The sequence below is a fragment of the Cydia pomonella genome, chromosome 22 (genome assembly GCF_033807575.1).
Source record: "Cydia pomonella isolate Wapato2018A chromosome 22, ilCydPomo1, whole genome shotgun sequence".
Lineage (NCBI taxonomy): Eukaryota > Metazoa > Arthropoda > Insecta > Lepidoptera > Tortricidae > Cydia > Cydia pomonella.
The window spans coordinates 5,071,650-5,086,831 of NC_084724.1; the positions used below are offsets into that span (position 1 = coordinate 5,071,650).

At 37.8% G+C, this 15,182-nt stretch overlaps 1 protein-coding gene across 2 annotated transcripts; it reads left to right on the top strand.

Annotated features, from left to right (window-relative positions):
• Positions 1-4,239: 4,239 nt before the first annotated feature.
• On the top strand, positions 4,240-10,114 carry LOC133530037 (mitogen-activated protein kinase 15). Of its 2 annotated transcripts, XM_061867845.1 has the most exons (8): positions 4,240-4,834; positions 5,075-5,457; positions 6,428-6,634; positions 7,163-7,300; positions 7,693-7,832; positions 8,263-8,458; positions 8,752-8,904; positions 9,499-10,114. In XM_061867845.1, the coding sequence occupies exons 2-8, from the start codon at positions 5,132-5,134 to the stop codon at positions 9,974-9,976; spliced, it is 1,638 nt and encodes a 545-aa protein (XP_061723829.1). In that variant the 5' UTR covers positions 4,240-4,834; positions 5,075-5,131; the 3' UTR covers positions 9,977-10,114. The 2 variants fall into 2 exon arrangements, with proteins under 2 accessions (XP_061723829.1, XP_061723830.1); XM_061867846.1 differs by lacking the exon at positions 7,163-7,300.
• The last annotated feature ends 5,068 nt before the right edge of the window (positions 10,115-15,182 follow it).

Here is a 15,182-nt window from a genome sequence, read left to right on the forward strand (position 1 = left end):
GATCTTGTTTACAGGCCAAACAACAACCACGGGGATGTGAATCGAGCGAAGAAGAAATAAATGATTTCGACCTATTAAAATTGTGACGATTTTCAACCTTATTATTATTGTTAGAACTTTGATTATTTGAAGTTTTAGCGGCATAGACTGTTTCTAATACAGTGGCCCTTTGACGAAGAAAGTTGAAAAAATCGTCCAAAGTATGGGTCTCTAATTTGCTTCGATGTTCCTCCCAATTTCTCGCGGTTACCGAGTCCAACTTCGATGAGCCTATATAAATAATGAGCGTGCTCCAACTATCAGTCGGCTCGCCTAACAACTTCAAAGCACTTAAATTTTTGGAAATTGCATCAACTAAGTTGCGTAGGCCCCGGTCGGACTCCTTAGAGAGCGCCTCAATCGAAAATAGACATTTAATATGTTCGTTAATTAATAGACGCTTATTGTCGTACCTGTCACAGAGCAACGACCAAGCAATTTGATAATTATCTGCCGAAACGCTGACCGAATTAATGACTGCCAGAGCGGAACCCTCCAAGTATGATTTTAAATAATGGAATTTACTTATGTTGTCTAAATTCTCATTATTGTGAATGAGAGATAAGAACATGTCTCGAAACATAAGCCATTTGCTTGTATCACCGCTGAAAGGAGGAATTTTCAGGGGTGGCAGTTTAACGTGATTGTTTATTGATGTGGAACTGCCACGACATGAAGACTCGTCTCCTTGTTTTAATTTGCTATTGTTAAACGCATCTAAAAACTCTTGAGCGGTGCCAATCAAATGGAAGAACTGGTTTTCCGTTTGCTCCCTTTCTTCCATCTGTTTTGACGTATCGGAGTCTAATTCCTCAATTTCACTTTGAATTTCATCGAAAGTGTAACTCAACTCTTGAAATTTAGATAATCTTAAGCTTAATTCATTGTTTATTAATTTATTACGCTCAGTTACACTATCTAGACTCTTTAAAGGCATTAAAAACTTTTCAAATAATGTTACGCGGCCTCTAAGAGTGGCCCTTTGTTTTAAAAGGTCCTTTAATTCGGTCATAATGCAGGCGAAAATAACAAAAGATGTTAGTTAAAAGTAATTAAAATGAATCCAACCTCGTAAATGATGAGTAGAACAGCTTATCGCTGATAACAGATGTGCACTATAGGTACCGGGCGGTCAACGCAACGCGACACGGTGTAACTCGGCGCCGCCGCTGGAAACCGCTGTGCAGTGTAGTTGACCAAATCACTAGTTCTCACCGACTTATATCCCGATATTTCCTGAAATAGTCGGCAATTATGTTTAACTACCTATAAGTACTTGTTTTTTAAGCGGGCCAAATATATTTAAGAAAACCTAGTTATTTAGAAATACGAAAGTTGGACACTGTGGAACACTGTGTTAACACACAATTTTAAAATTGAATTTTATGGAAGATTTAACTGTTTTACGGTACTACCTACTTAGATTAAAATCACGAACCGCACAATTGTACTAGAATTATCAAACAATATTTACACAAGTAGAAAACAATAACCTTTGAAAGGTAGGAAATGGTTAGCACTAAAGGAATGGGCAATACTTCCTTCGGATCCAGTCCATCACGTCCATCACGTCGGGGTCACCATAACTTGTTCGACAATTCGGGGCTCGTCAATGAATTAGACGGTTCTCAGTAGATATAAGTATAATAAGCTTCCACAAAATTGTATATATAACAGAATTTGGTATGTTTAAAATGTTAAGTACAAGGCAGCGCTTGATCGTGCCGTAGATGGATTCGTAATGATATGCAAAAAGTCATATGTACTCCTCCCGCGCGTCCGTCCCCTCTCTCGTCCAGCAGCTAGGTAAGGGTGAGTGTAGACAATCTCCATAATATAAGCTATTAGTTGACACCTCGATGAATACAATCGGTTAAGTGGTTTTCGAGATACACCGCCAAAAAGAATAGGTCCGGACGCCATCTTTGTGACGTCATTACTATCCCCTCCCACCATTTTTCCGCTTTACTACCGCATGTACGGTGATCAGGAGAAACGCCCGAACACATTGATACCGGTTGTGGGTAAGGCCGAGCTGAGTCAATTAAATCTGGCCTCGGAGCGGCTTGGGGACTACTAATAGTAAAAGTTGTTCAGTATGACCTATAAAGTCGCTGCGCAGAGTATGACTGGTGGTTAAAAGTTCACCCTGTATAAAATTTTTAAGTAAAAAGAAATATGTACCTACCTATGAGTAAGACGAAAAAAGAGACTAAACGTCGAAGTAAGGTAACATTATTGTGTCTGGTTTTTATAATTGTCATTATAATTTCAGTAATTAAAACCGATACTCTATAAATTCCATTCAATACGTATCGTAACAGTCACCACAGTTTCGACCGGTAAAAGCCAGTTATCGTTACCCATGCGCAAATAAATGAGTGTAGCTTCATTGTTTATTACTCGATCTGTATGTTTTAAGGCTCATTATATTCCTTGATAATGAAGCAATATGTTTTATATTAAACAAAATTTGCGAAATGCTAATATTTACGGAGGTTTTTACAAAATAAAAAATAATAATTTTATAAAAAAACTGTTTTTTGTGATTATTTTTTTTCCTATAGGTTTCACGTAAATGTTTGTAGAAAAGGAAATAATCTCCATAATATAAGCTATTATTTGACACCTCGATGATTAAAATCGGTTAAGTGGTTTTCGAGATACACCGCCAAAAAGAATAGGTCCGGCCGCCATCTTTGTGACGTCATTACTATCCCCTCCACCATTTTTCCGCTTTACTACCGCATGTACGGTGATCAGGAGAACTGTCCGAACACATTGATACCGGTTGTGGGTAAGGCCGAGCCGAGTCAATTAAATCGTGTTTCTAGAGGGCTTTTGAGATTTGGCGACCGTACTATACCATACACCTCATATTCCTATGAAAACATGGCGTTTATAGTGGCACTCCCATACTTTGTAGCTGCCAAGTTGCTACAGAGGTAGCTTAGATAAACTCTAGTTCCGTTGGCAGAGTGGCGGGTTGTTATCGTATCTCGAACGTAAGTTCGAGTCTCGACTGAAGTGCCAATTACATCCACACTTTATCAGGCCTGATATCAGACCCGACATTGGGCTCGAGCTAGTGTTTTTCCATTTCACCAAATATTAGCACATCGTTTACAATATGCAAAAAAAAAATGGTTCATATGCAAAAATATCAAACATTGAACATTTTTGGCAATTAATGACAAAGTATTTTTACATTTCAAATATTGTTAACGATATGCTGATTCATTTAAAGATTAAATAAATAAATATTTCGTGTAACGATATATATATATTCGTTTCGTTGTCGAAGCGATAGCGATTGGCTAGGCCGGCTGCCGGCCTAGCCAAGGTGACAATCGCTATCGCTTCGACAACGTATCGCTTTATGTGCGCTTTAGTGCGACAGTGACAGTTGCGTTTCGATCGCTACGGAGCGTAAGCGATTTGCACGTTGGCTACGCGGCCTGGTCTTGCGTGGAGCCCAGGGCAAGAAGATAACTCAGAACAATAAAGGCAGTGTCAGAAAGTGATTTAGCAAGTAATATTTAACACAAGTTAGTAACTAATGCATAGAAAATTTGAAAGCGGAAGTGAGTGGGTTGGGAAGCTGTACATATATATATATATGTACAGCTTGTTACATTTGAAAAGAAATAAATAACTGAGACGACCCAAAATCATGTCGGGCCACGCTCAGTGTAGGGTTCCGTAGTTACTCTTCCGTCACAATAAGCTAAACTGGAGCTAAAAGTATAGTAAATTGTTAACCAAGGGATGAAACGGTACCTTTTACCCGAGTTAAAGAAATAGGCAAATTTGCATAATCAGTACCTAATTAAAGTAAGTCTTCTTACTATGAAGGGGAAACTTTTTGCGATAACTCAAAAACAGCTAAACTGATCATGTCCGCTATAGTTTTCATTTAATATATTTCTTAAGCTCTACTTCCACGATTTATTTAATATTTTTTGGACCTATCGTTCAAAAGTTAGAGGGGGGGGGGGGGGCATTTTTTTTCTTTCGGAGCGATCCTCCGAATATATTCACTTTATCAAAAAATGTTTCTTGAAAACCCCTATTAGTTTTGAAAGACCTTTCCAACGATACCCCACACTCTACGGTTGAAGCGAAAAAAAAATTTCACCCCCACTTTACGTGTAGGGGAGGTACCCTAAAAAAAACTAAATTTTTAGATTTTATTGTACGACTTTGTCGGCTTTATTGATTTATATATCCATGCCAAATTTCAGCTTTCTAGCACTAACGACCACGGAGAAAAGCCTCGGACAGACAGACAGACAGACAGACGGACATGGCGAAACTATAAGGGTTCCTAGTTGACTACGGAACCCTAAAAAGGAAATATAATGTTTTCTCATATTCAAATTATGTTTCCAAATCCCACATTAATGTATCTAACTTACATACCTACAATATTGCTAGAGTTGATTGCTAAAAAACATTGTATGGCAAGAAGGTCACCGTCCAAATATACGACCTTCTGTGTCCTAATTCCAAACCAATAAGCTTACTCATGACATAAAACACGTCAATTAATCATGGTCCAATCGATTTCGATTGTGGGAAATTATCGATTACACATAATTTACCCCATTACTAGCGTTAGTTGACAACTGGTTACCATGGTAACCACAGTTGTTTGGGCGCCGTAAACAAATGAAACTCGGCTGCCAGAATTTCAAACCAAAAATTCATTATTATTTACGTATCTAGCAAAAACCAAGTTTTATTGTGAAAGTGTAAAATAAGATGCGTAAAGTAAATTAGAAAGCGTTATCTTGTGAGTATTCTGAATTGTTACCCGTTACATTTTCGAATTACAAATTTAGATCTGCGAAAATTTTATCGATTCTTTCCGGTTGCTTAGTGTATTGTGATCAATAAACATAAATTGATGGTCCTCGTGATTTCCATATGCAAATTAGGATATCGTCAAACCAATTTGAGTATTTTATGTCTGTCTTGCACATTCGCCAAATCGTAACTTTAACCAGAAGTTCACATTCCAATTCGATTTTAGATTAGAATCTCGCAGTACAAACGGAGCAGAATTTACAAACTTTACAAATTAATCCCAATGAACCAAACCCAAATTAAAAAAGATGATAAGAAAAAGGATGGCACTATACAAAAACCGGTACAAAAGAAGAGTCCAGATAAAAATATGTCTGAAATAGACGAGCATATACTAAAGAGGTTTGAAATAAAGAAGAGACTTGGCAAAGGCGCGTATGGTATAGTATGGAAAGCCATAGACAAAAAGAGTAAGGATGTGGTGGCAATCAAGAAGATTTTTGATGCTTTTCGTAACCAGACTGATGCGCAAAGGACTTTTAGAGAAATTATATTTTTACAGTCATTCAGGAATCATCCGAATATTGTGAAGCTACATAGTATACACAGGTTGGTATATATTTAAGACAGTAGGTATACGTAGGGTAGAAAAACCCGGAATTTTTTCCAAACGACTCGTTTTTTCAAGCTTCTTTCGAAAGAAACAATGCAAATTTCAGTTACAATACTTCCGAAAAAAACGAATGAAGCCGAAAAAACCAGTTTAATAAACTTCTGTATCTTTCCATATGCATTTAAACAGGAAGGATAAGGTTGCACGTCTAATGTGTTAGTTTCTGGCATTTTATATATTTGACACTCATCACTCATCAGTGGCATAGTGTATGACGATGAAGTATTTAATTTTTCTGAATAAAACAGGAAAAAAACCGAAAAAAACGAAATTGGTAAAATTCCCGAGAAACATTTTATTTGATGTTCTCCGGAATTTTCATCCCTAGGTATACGAAGTCCGACCAATGTAGGGGTACCAAATAAACCGTACCTTAAATATGCGACCTGCCTCATCCAGAATGAGTTGCCTCGCGCGGCAAATGCTTGGGTAGCAGAATGTCGTAGTTAACGTCGATAAGGCAATATCGTCTTTACCATAAGGGCACATGGGGCCTGTGTCCAGGGTCCTCATCCTCAGGGGTCCTCGAAGGATAGACTGTAACAGTATATTTGATTACCCATGATAAATAGAAGGCATCGTAGAAAACAATTAGCTTTCCCAACTTTCTTATTTTTAAAAGGGTCTCAAATTCGTGCAGTCCGACCACCACGTTAATTTTGTTGTCAAGTATGGCGCTCCAAAGGAATATGCCAATATAATATAATGCCAAGACAGTGAAAACTTAGCGTGATCGGAGTCTATGGGCCTTGATATATTAGCACAAGAATAGATTTAAATAAATCTTTGCTGACGACGCTTAGGTACAGCGTTTACGCTTGATATTACAAGTGTATAGATATTAAAAACCATTATTTTTCGGGTCATAGTCCGAGTCGATTCATTAAGTTCTAAGAAAATTTTCAGAGCTCTAAACAACCGCGACATCTACCTCGGCTTCGAATACATGGAAACGGACCTGCACAACGTGATAAAACGAGGCAACATCCTCAAGGACATACACAAGCGGTACATCATGTACCAGATGTTGAAGGCGACCAAGTACATACACTCCGGGAACGTTATACACAGGGACCAGAAACCCAGCAACGTGCTTATTGACAGCGCTTGTAGGTGAGTCAAGTCACATTGATAGTTAACAGTATGAACGATGGTACAGTACGTAAACTTACGAGAAGTACTTGCTTACCGCAAAAATTGAAAGTCGGTATTTCGTTATCTGCCTCTATATCACTCTTTCATATTCGAGTAATAGAGAGGCAGATAACGAATTCAATAAATTACGATTTTTGCGGTAGATCCTCTGATTCTGCAGGCTTTCCTGTCCCGCTCCCAAACTGGAGCAACGTAGGGACGTCTCATCTAGTGTGACGGTTAACCTAACGCCGGCTATAGCCCAATATCAATCTTTATGCATTCCGACAAGGTTCACGATGACGCGCCGCACACGATGGGCTTGGCGTTCAATGGGCTAAATGAGCCGCCTTGCAGAGATGGCCTTGCCTCGTGAGGCAAATTATAGATAGAGAATACAGTATTTGTCCATGTTTTGTGGCACACATAAGAGCCGACTTTTTATAGAGAATACAGTATTTGTCTGTGTTTTGTGGTTCACATGAGAACCGACTTTTTTTCTCGCAGAGTGAAACTAGCAGACTTCGGGCTGGCCCGCTCAGTATCGAGCCTCTACTCTGGCGGCGAGAGCGCAGACCCCTGTCTGACTGATTACGTAGCCACGCGCTGGTACAGGGCGCCCGAGATACTTATAGCTAGCCGGAAGTAAGTGTAGACCGTTTAGATTTTTATTTTTTTATTTAAATAATCTCAAAATTCAAAAAATGTCAAGTCTTATTTCAATGTTGATTAAAATACAAAGTCTTATGGTATTGTGGCTAAGTATTTTTTTTTAGCGTATAGGAGGCAAACGTGCAAAGCAATTACTATCGCCCATAGGACGTGTGACGGGTTGGAAGAATTAGCACAAATTTACCAATTTCTAGCGACTATCTTTTATCACAGTGCCAGGAACGCTTATATTAGTGTAGTAACGTACCTACACTGTAAACGGGACGTATGTATTTTCAAGTAAGGTTTTCATTGGCTCGCTTGCGCTTTTAATATTGGCGTGTGAGTGACATTAAATTACTTTTTATATGATATAATGTTTACAGTTACACCAAAGGCATCGATATGTGGTCTCTCGGCTGTATCCTAGGGGAGATGCTGACGGGCCACCCCTTGTTCCCGGGCACGTCTACCGTCAATCAGGTGGAGCGTATCATGGCGGCCCTGCCACGGCCTTCACAGGAAGGTAACTTACACTATAGGAATCAAAATGTGACTAATGTATCCTGGTAATGATGCTGACAGGCCATCCTCTGTTCCCGAGCACGTCCGCCGCCGTCATGCCGTCAACCAGGTGGAGCGTATCATGCCGGTGTTGTCATGGCCTATACAATAAGATAACTTACACTAAAGGCATCAAGATGTAACTGATGTATCCTAGGAGAGATGCTGAAAGGCCCTCTGTTTCCGGGCACGGCTACCTTCAACCTCAAGGCATTTAACTTTAGTTTAGAACTCTAGGACTTTAGAATGCCATACCTAATGTAAATCATTTTTACCTTACAAGAAGGTCGTTTAGTTAGTCTTCGTAGGCATGGAGACCCAGAGCGATAGGTATGCCCATCTGTCGTTGGTTATATAGTTTATTTTGATCAGTTGATTGATTAACTATCCAGATATCGCATCCATTTGCAACGGCTACGGCTCCGCCCTCATCCGCGAGCAAGCCTCCAGCAACAGCGGGCCCACCCTCACCAATCTTCTCTCCTGCGCTCCCAAAGATGCAGCTGACATGGTGCAAAGATTGTTGCTGTTTAATCCTACCAAGAGATTAAGTGCGGAAAAGGCGTTGGATCATGAATATGTTGCCAAGTAAGTTCTATTACTTTTAGTTATGTTATGAGTATAGGCTAATTTAACCAGTGAGCCAAGGCAAAAAGAGACCTATATAATGATGAAAAATACTAGCCAGGGGTCTAGTTAGCCTAACTCTTTTAAGGGCAGGATTTTCTTAATGCGGTAACTCAGATTCAATAATTGCCTAAACATACTGGCTTATGCACTTGCTGTATAAATTACTGTTATACTAACCTACTTATTCTTCACTCAATCCTGAAACTTCTATAAATTCCTCCAAAAGCGTACATAATTGAATTCCATTTCAGATTCCATCGCGAGCGTGACGAGCCCACACTGCCGTCGGACGTACTCCTCCCTCTCCGCGACGACAAGCAGCTCTCCGTGGACGACTATAGGAATAAGCTATATAGCATTATGGCTAAGGGCAACGGGCATGCCGCTGCCAAGAAACACTCAAGGTAACTTTTAAGAAATTTAAAACCTGGGTCTTCGTCTGCGTATATGTCGATAAATGTACACGTATTACAATGAGTATTGATCAGATCTGGGAGTTCTTTACAACCATGCCGATAGTAAACATACCGACTGAGAAAGTGACCTTTTGATTAATTATTTTAGGTATTAAAAGTCATGATGTGTAGTTAATTTTTAAGAGATTTTTAGGCACAAGTGGAGGGAAATACGATACGATTACGATACGTGAGGGTTTACGTCAGTGGTGGGTAAAGTGGCGGGCCAGCTCTGGCTCGCAAAAGGTTTTTTTTTCAATGCCGATCCTATGAGATAGTATGGCATTGGCACTCGATAATCGCTAATCAAAATACATTTTTGCTGCAATTACCTGGCCCTCTTAAATTAAATAAACTCTCTGGCCCCCCATGAAGAAAGTTTGCCCACCACTGGTTGACGTGGTGGTTAGTATATCCAACTAGCTCGGTGTCTTTTTTTGAGCACGAGATCATCAATTTAGAATAATAGGTAGGTAATCTAGAGCAAAAAACCAAAAAAGTTTACCTTCACGTAAACATGAATTTGATATTATCTTATTTCAGCAACAAAACCCATCCTCTATCTTCCAACGCAACGAAACCGAGCAAAAGCTACCACGATACTTCCGAGCTCTCCAAATCTTACCCCGCCACCAAATCCACCCTCAAACACAGTATATCAGCAGACCAGAAGACCAGACCGAAACCCAAGGAACGTCTTCTCAAAGAGCATCGTTCGGAGCAGACTATATCACGACCTTTGCGGGCTACGAAATTATTCGATAGTCAAAGTAGCTGGATGGATTCCTCCAACTGTCATGGAGATTATTTCCAACCAGTGACTCGACAAAGCCCTTCAGAAACCGGCTATTTAAGCGGCGGTAAAAAACCTTCCATGATTCATAGAAGGAATTCTACATCGTTCTCAACTGTCACTATAGGTGGTGATATGGATTACGGGTATGTGGGTAAGACATTGAATCAGCGACATGGAGTCATAACTGCTAGTGCTTTGATGGATTTACGTACTAGCATACGGTAAGTGACGATTTAGAAGAATTTGGAAAACTTTTTCTGATATTTACATGACTGTGTAAATGTAACATTGATTTTGTAAAAGTAGGAGAATTTTGAAATCTTGTTCTGATATTTTCTTGTTCTGATTATTTGTAACATCAACTTTATAGGGAGCGTGCATGAACTGTAGGAGGCAGCACAGGAGCCGTCAGATTTTTGGCGCGAGGCGTAAATGTGATGTTTTTTGTTCCGATGGAGCCCACAAGATGGCAGAACCTACTATGCACAAGAAAACACTTGACGTGTAAATGTGCCTGTTTATGGTTCCGATTCAGACCACAAGATGGCAGACCCACCAACGCGCACGGTCCCTATAAGCACATGTCGCTGAAGTTAAAGTGAACGTTATTTTGCTCTCTTTGATTATTGCATGGATAGAAACTGAGTTGTTCCTGCCTAAGGAGTGAAAGATATGATGTGATTTAGTAGGTACCTGAATAAAAGGTAACCTACCTGCATTATTTTCTTGATTGCTATGCAACTGCTATAGGCTCAAAACCTACTGTCCTTCCAAAGTAGTAGTACACATAATCACTCTATGAAATCTCTTTTCTACATCAAATATTTCTGTAGGTTTTTCAATACTTGCATGAATTGTCTTAATATTATTTATTAAAGTTATGTACCGAACATTTTTTTCAGATGTGATAATTTCTAGTCATAATTTCGATATTAAAACTAGATCTATGAAAGCACAAAATCAACTTAAAATAATTTGTCCTGTAGGTATACAAATTATTGTAATCTAGTGTTATACACCTTAGATATGTACAAATAGCACACAACGTGCATCTTAACTAACGTTTAATATTTGTTATGTTTTCATGGCAGAATATTAAATATATTTGGCAAATAAGTCTGAAGTGCTGTTAAAATCCTGACGATTTTCTATAGAACGGGACATCTACGTATGGGAATACCTATATTATTCAAAATTGAATTGATAAAGAATGGCAATCACACCATTTGTATGTAGTGTCAGACAATTATAACCAGACCAATAAATATAGAATAGGTTTCTTCAAGGCAAGAACTATCACCAATATACACCAAAGATTCACATCGTTAGCCTGCTCGTCGCTTCCTATATAACGTGAGATAAATTATCTTTACGGGTGTTAAAATATTATATCATACTTGCTTATGTAGTCTGCTTAAAATCTTAATTTTAACACTCTGAGTTAGAGAAACTATTATTTAATGTATTTACCATAGTTTCAAGGTACTGTGTTTAGACCGAATAGCGTTCTTCGCTATTCCAAATGTCGATCCATTAGACCAGAGTCGAGGTAGTATCCATTTTGACCTTTTTCATTTCTCATGCTCTGTAATTGGGTCATTCTTGTTCTATGAAGTGCGCAGAAAGTGATACGTTTCTCCAAGTACGTCTTATTTTTATGTTTATCACGATGATCAATTAAAATTTGAATTTATTATACAATTTCCATATTTTACTCCTCATTCCATAAATAACGACGATACTTTTGCCTAAATTGTTAAATGAAAACACTCTCAAGAAATACTATAAAAGTTTATAAGTACTTAGGCACGTTTTTTAAACGCATGTATTTTACTTTCCTCGTATTCGAAATGAAAAGTAAAGAGTTTATGTCGGATGAAAGGCACTATTTCAGTCGGACTATTAAAATACCTCTACTGAAATGAGTGCTGTTCACCCCTTGGTTAATAATGTAATACCTTATTTACCATTGTTTTTAATTGTCAACCAAAAGAATTGTAAAAAAATACTAAAACTTACATTCGAAGTTCTTCGTGATTTTTAGGCAATCGGTTTTGATTAAGTAGACTCAATTGCTAAATAATTGAAAAACTGTTATATTGTACCTATGCCACTGCCAAATGAACCTGAATTCGTGTAGGCTAAATTCTTTAGTAAGAAATTCTATGTATGAATATCTATATTTTGACAAATATTTAGTGTCTAAACACAAATGTAAATCTACTGGTCCTACATATTAATATCCTCCTATGGCCCAACCATACAAATGCGAAATCCAAAGTTTGCAAATTGAACGAAATAAAAGCTCTGTTCCAATTGAATACGATTTAAATTTCATCAAAATGAATAGGTCCTATGGACAGGACCTTGGGCCTTACGAGGATAAGGCATATATGCATGTCACTAAAATGACGATAGTTAAAATCATCACCATGACACGCTGGCCATTGGAGACCAATATGACAGTCACTTGTCTTTTATACGTATATGTACGTCATACATGCTCAATTTAAATTGATGTGTAATTATATTAAGCGGGTCCACACAGAAGGAGTTGTCCGGATAGGTAATTGCCGCGCGAGGCAGCCTGTACAAAGACATGCTTCACCCGAGGCGGATGCATGTGCGGCCACGAAACCTCCCGAGGCAGCTCCTGTTTGGACCTGTGGCATATTGAAATACAACGCTCAATCTGTGACTTAACGTAAAATCTCGGAATCTTACTATTAGTATTTTAATGTAATTGTAACCTTAATTAAATTGTTTGAAAGTATTGTATCAAATCAGAACCAACACCTCAACCTAAGTGATCTTAAAATAATACGCCACATTTTTTTTTATGAAAATGCTACTTACAGTACTTACATTGAGCCCCCATTTAAATTACACGGTCCAGGATATCGTCTAAAATCCTTGTATGTCATTCACATTTGAAATATGTAAGTAATTCTGTCTATCTTCGTCTTTTTACGGAGAAAAAATGTATACCTGTCAGTAATATTGAAAAAAAAAGTGTGTTTTAAAGCCCTGAGGAATAATTAAGTAGGCTAGTTACCTACTTAATTATTGAAAATCTTTTCCTTAGGGGAAGCAAGGGGATATACGAGTATGACAGTAAATTTTCCACGCGAGCGGAGAGGCAGAACTAGTACCTAAGTTTATCATAATCCAGGGCTTTGATGATATTACCTCTATGCCTACTTTGCCTTGTTAATATCTTGAGAGCCTCCATTCTTGACTTCATCGATTAGAGGTAAAAATTACCCCTTTATTTGCCGCTCGGTGTGTTTACTTATTTAGAGTGAGAATTCCTAAAAATATGTAGTCTATCTAAGGTAATGCTGCACCAATTTGCGAAGCAAAATAGTATGGAAGTGCCACCAAAAACGGCCAAGATGACAATCATACATCAACGAGGAACGAAATAATAATACATTGTGCACCGAAGGGGGGGTAAGTGAAATGTTGCAAGCGAGGTCTTTAGATGTACAACAGCCGCAGGCTTGCTTGCATTATTATTATTAAAGACTCGAGGTTGCGAAATTTTTATCCTCGTAGTTACACAATGTTTTTCTTCACACTTGCGAAGAAAAAAACTAAATTTTAAGCGAAATAATAGGGAATACGCGAAACTCTGCGTAGGGGGCGCCGCCACTACAATCCACCAAAATCTGAGGGTCTACCGCGAAACAAGAAAACCGAAATTTCGTTATATAATCTCTCTATCACTCGCATATTCGAGCTATAAAGAGGCAAATAACTAAATTTCGATTTTCGCGTTTCCTGATAGGCCCTTTGTAAGCAAACCGCTTTGATGCATCAATGTCATATTTTATTATCAGTGAAACTTGACCCATTTGTTGACTGGTAGAGAATGCCTTAAGGCACTATGTCCTCCATTTGTACCTTCATGTATTGTGCAATAAAGATTAAATAAATAAATATATGACTTGTAAGGTAAAGTAAAGTGTAAGGCACAATATATACACCGTGTTTTTATTGAATTGCGTTAACTCCGGGGTTTCGGTAAGTACGTTTAAGGAAACTAAATGGCATAGTTAATTTTCAAAAAAAAATATTTTTTTTTTGGTTTTTTTTTACTATTTTTATTTTTATAAAAAGTAACTAAATGTTGCATATAGCGTTGTTGTAACACGGGCATTACATTTAACTCAACCAAACAATTGAAAAATGTGACATATCAATGTCATTTCTAACATCGATCGTCCGAGATAGTACGTACGTTTAGTAGCAAATGTATGAACTCGCACTAAACACTAACTAATAAGTAAACAGGTCCTAAAGCAAGTGTACACGCTCGTAAGGGCCTTATAATATAAAAATTTATGATTGATTATCTCCGAAATGGAGTTAGTTAGAATATCGGTATCTTTGAGAAAGTTACTTAATTTAAGCTCAGGAATGCACCCTCGAAATTAACGCAAATCAAAAAAAAACACGGTGTATAAGTTACTCTATGGTTTATGAATGGTGCTAGTACTGCACTTTGGCGACAGAACATTGCAGTTAATACTCCCTATTCTTAAATAATATGGAAGGTAGAGCATTGTCCGCCAAATTGACATTCTTTGACAGATTAGAGACATCTAAGGCACAGACCGGCATCTGGCATTCAGCCACGATTGAAAATTCTTTAAATATATTTTAAACGGCCATTAAATTAATTCAAATAAATATATTTTTTTAAGATAAACAATAGAAATAAAATATAAACGACAGTATTTTAAAAGTAAAATCATTTATACCTGATTGGTTCGTATGAATTAGTGAGACAATTTAAAAAAAGCAACCTTTTTTCACAATCCATAACTCCCTCGGGAACAATACATGCCTTTGTCCTTGAGTATCCCTGCATGAAATAAGATCTTTTTCGAGCAAGTGTGATAAAAAAATATGTATTGGGATTACAGATTATGCTACTCGTACGAAAAGTCACGTCACTATTTCTCTATTTTGCCTTGCCTATCAACGATTACCTTTTGGGTAATCCCCCTGGCACCTTGCGCACCTTGCATTGTGTCAGGAGAATTCTATTGAAGAAGTTTTTATTTTATTTTGTGAGACTTCAACTATCTAGAAAGGGTTAACATTGAGTGAGTTTTAGAGGCTCTCAGTACTTAACTTGTAACTTATATAACCTTGCGAAGACGATTTTGTATGTATTTACATGTATAATAAAATAAATGATCGAACTTAGCTTATTGTTTTATTGATTATGAATCCTTTAGATATAACATAGTCTTTGTTTACAATTGGGACCGTGCGAAGTGCATGGTGGGGGTAAGTAAAGCGATCCCAGCGCATAAAGTGGTAAAAATTTGAACTAACTGCGGATAGCGTCTTTAACATTTCAGACAATTATATGGCTCGAAATGAAACTTTGATTTACGATTACTCCTGAAATATTCAT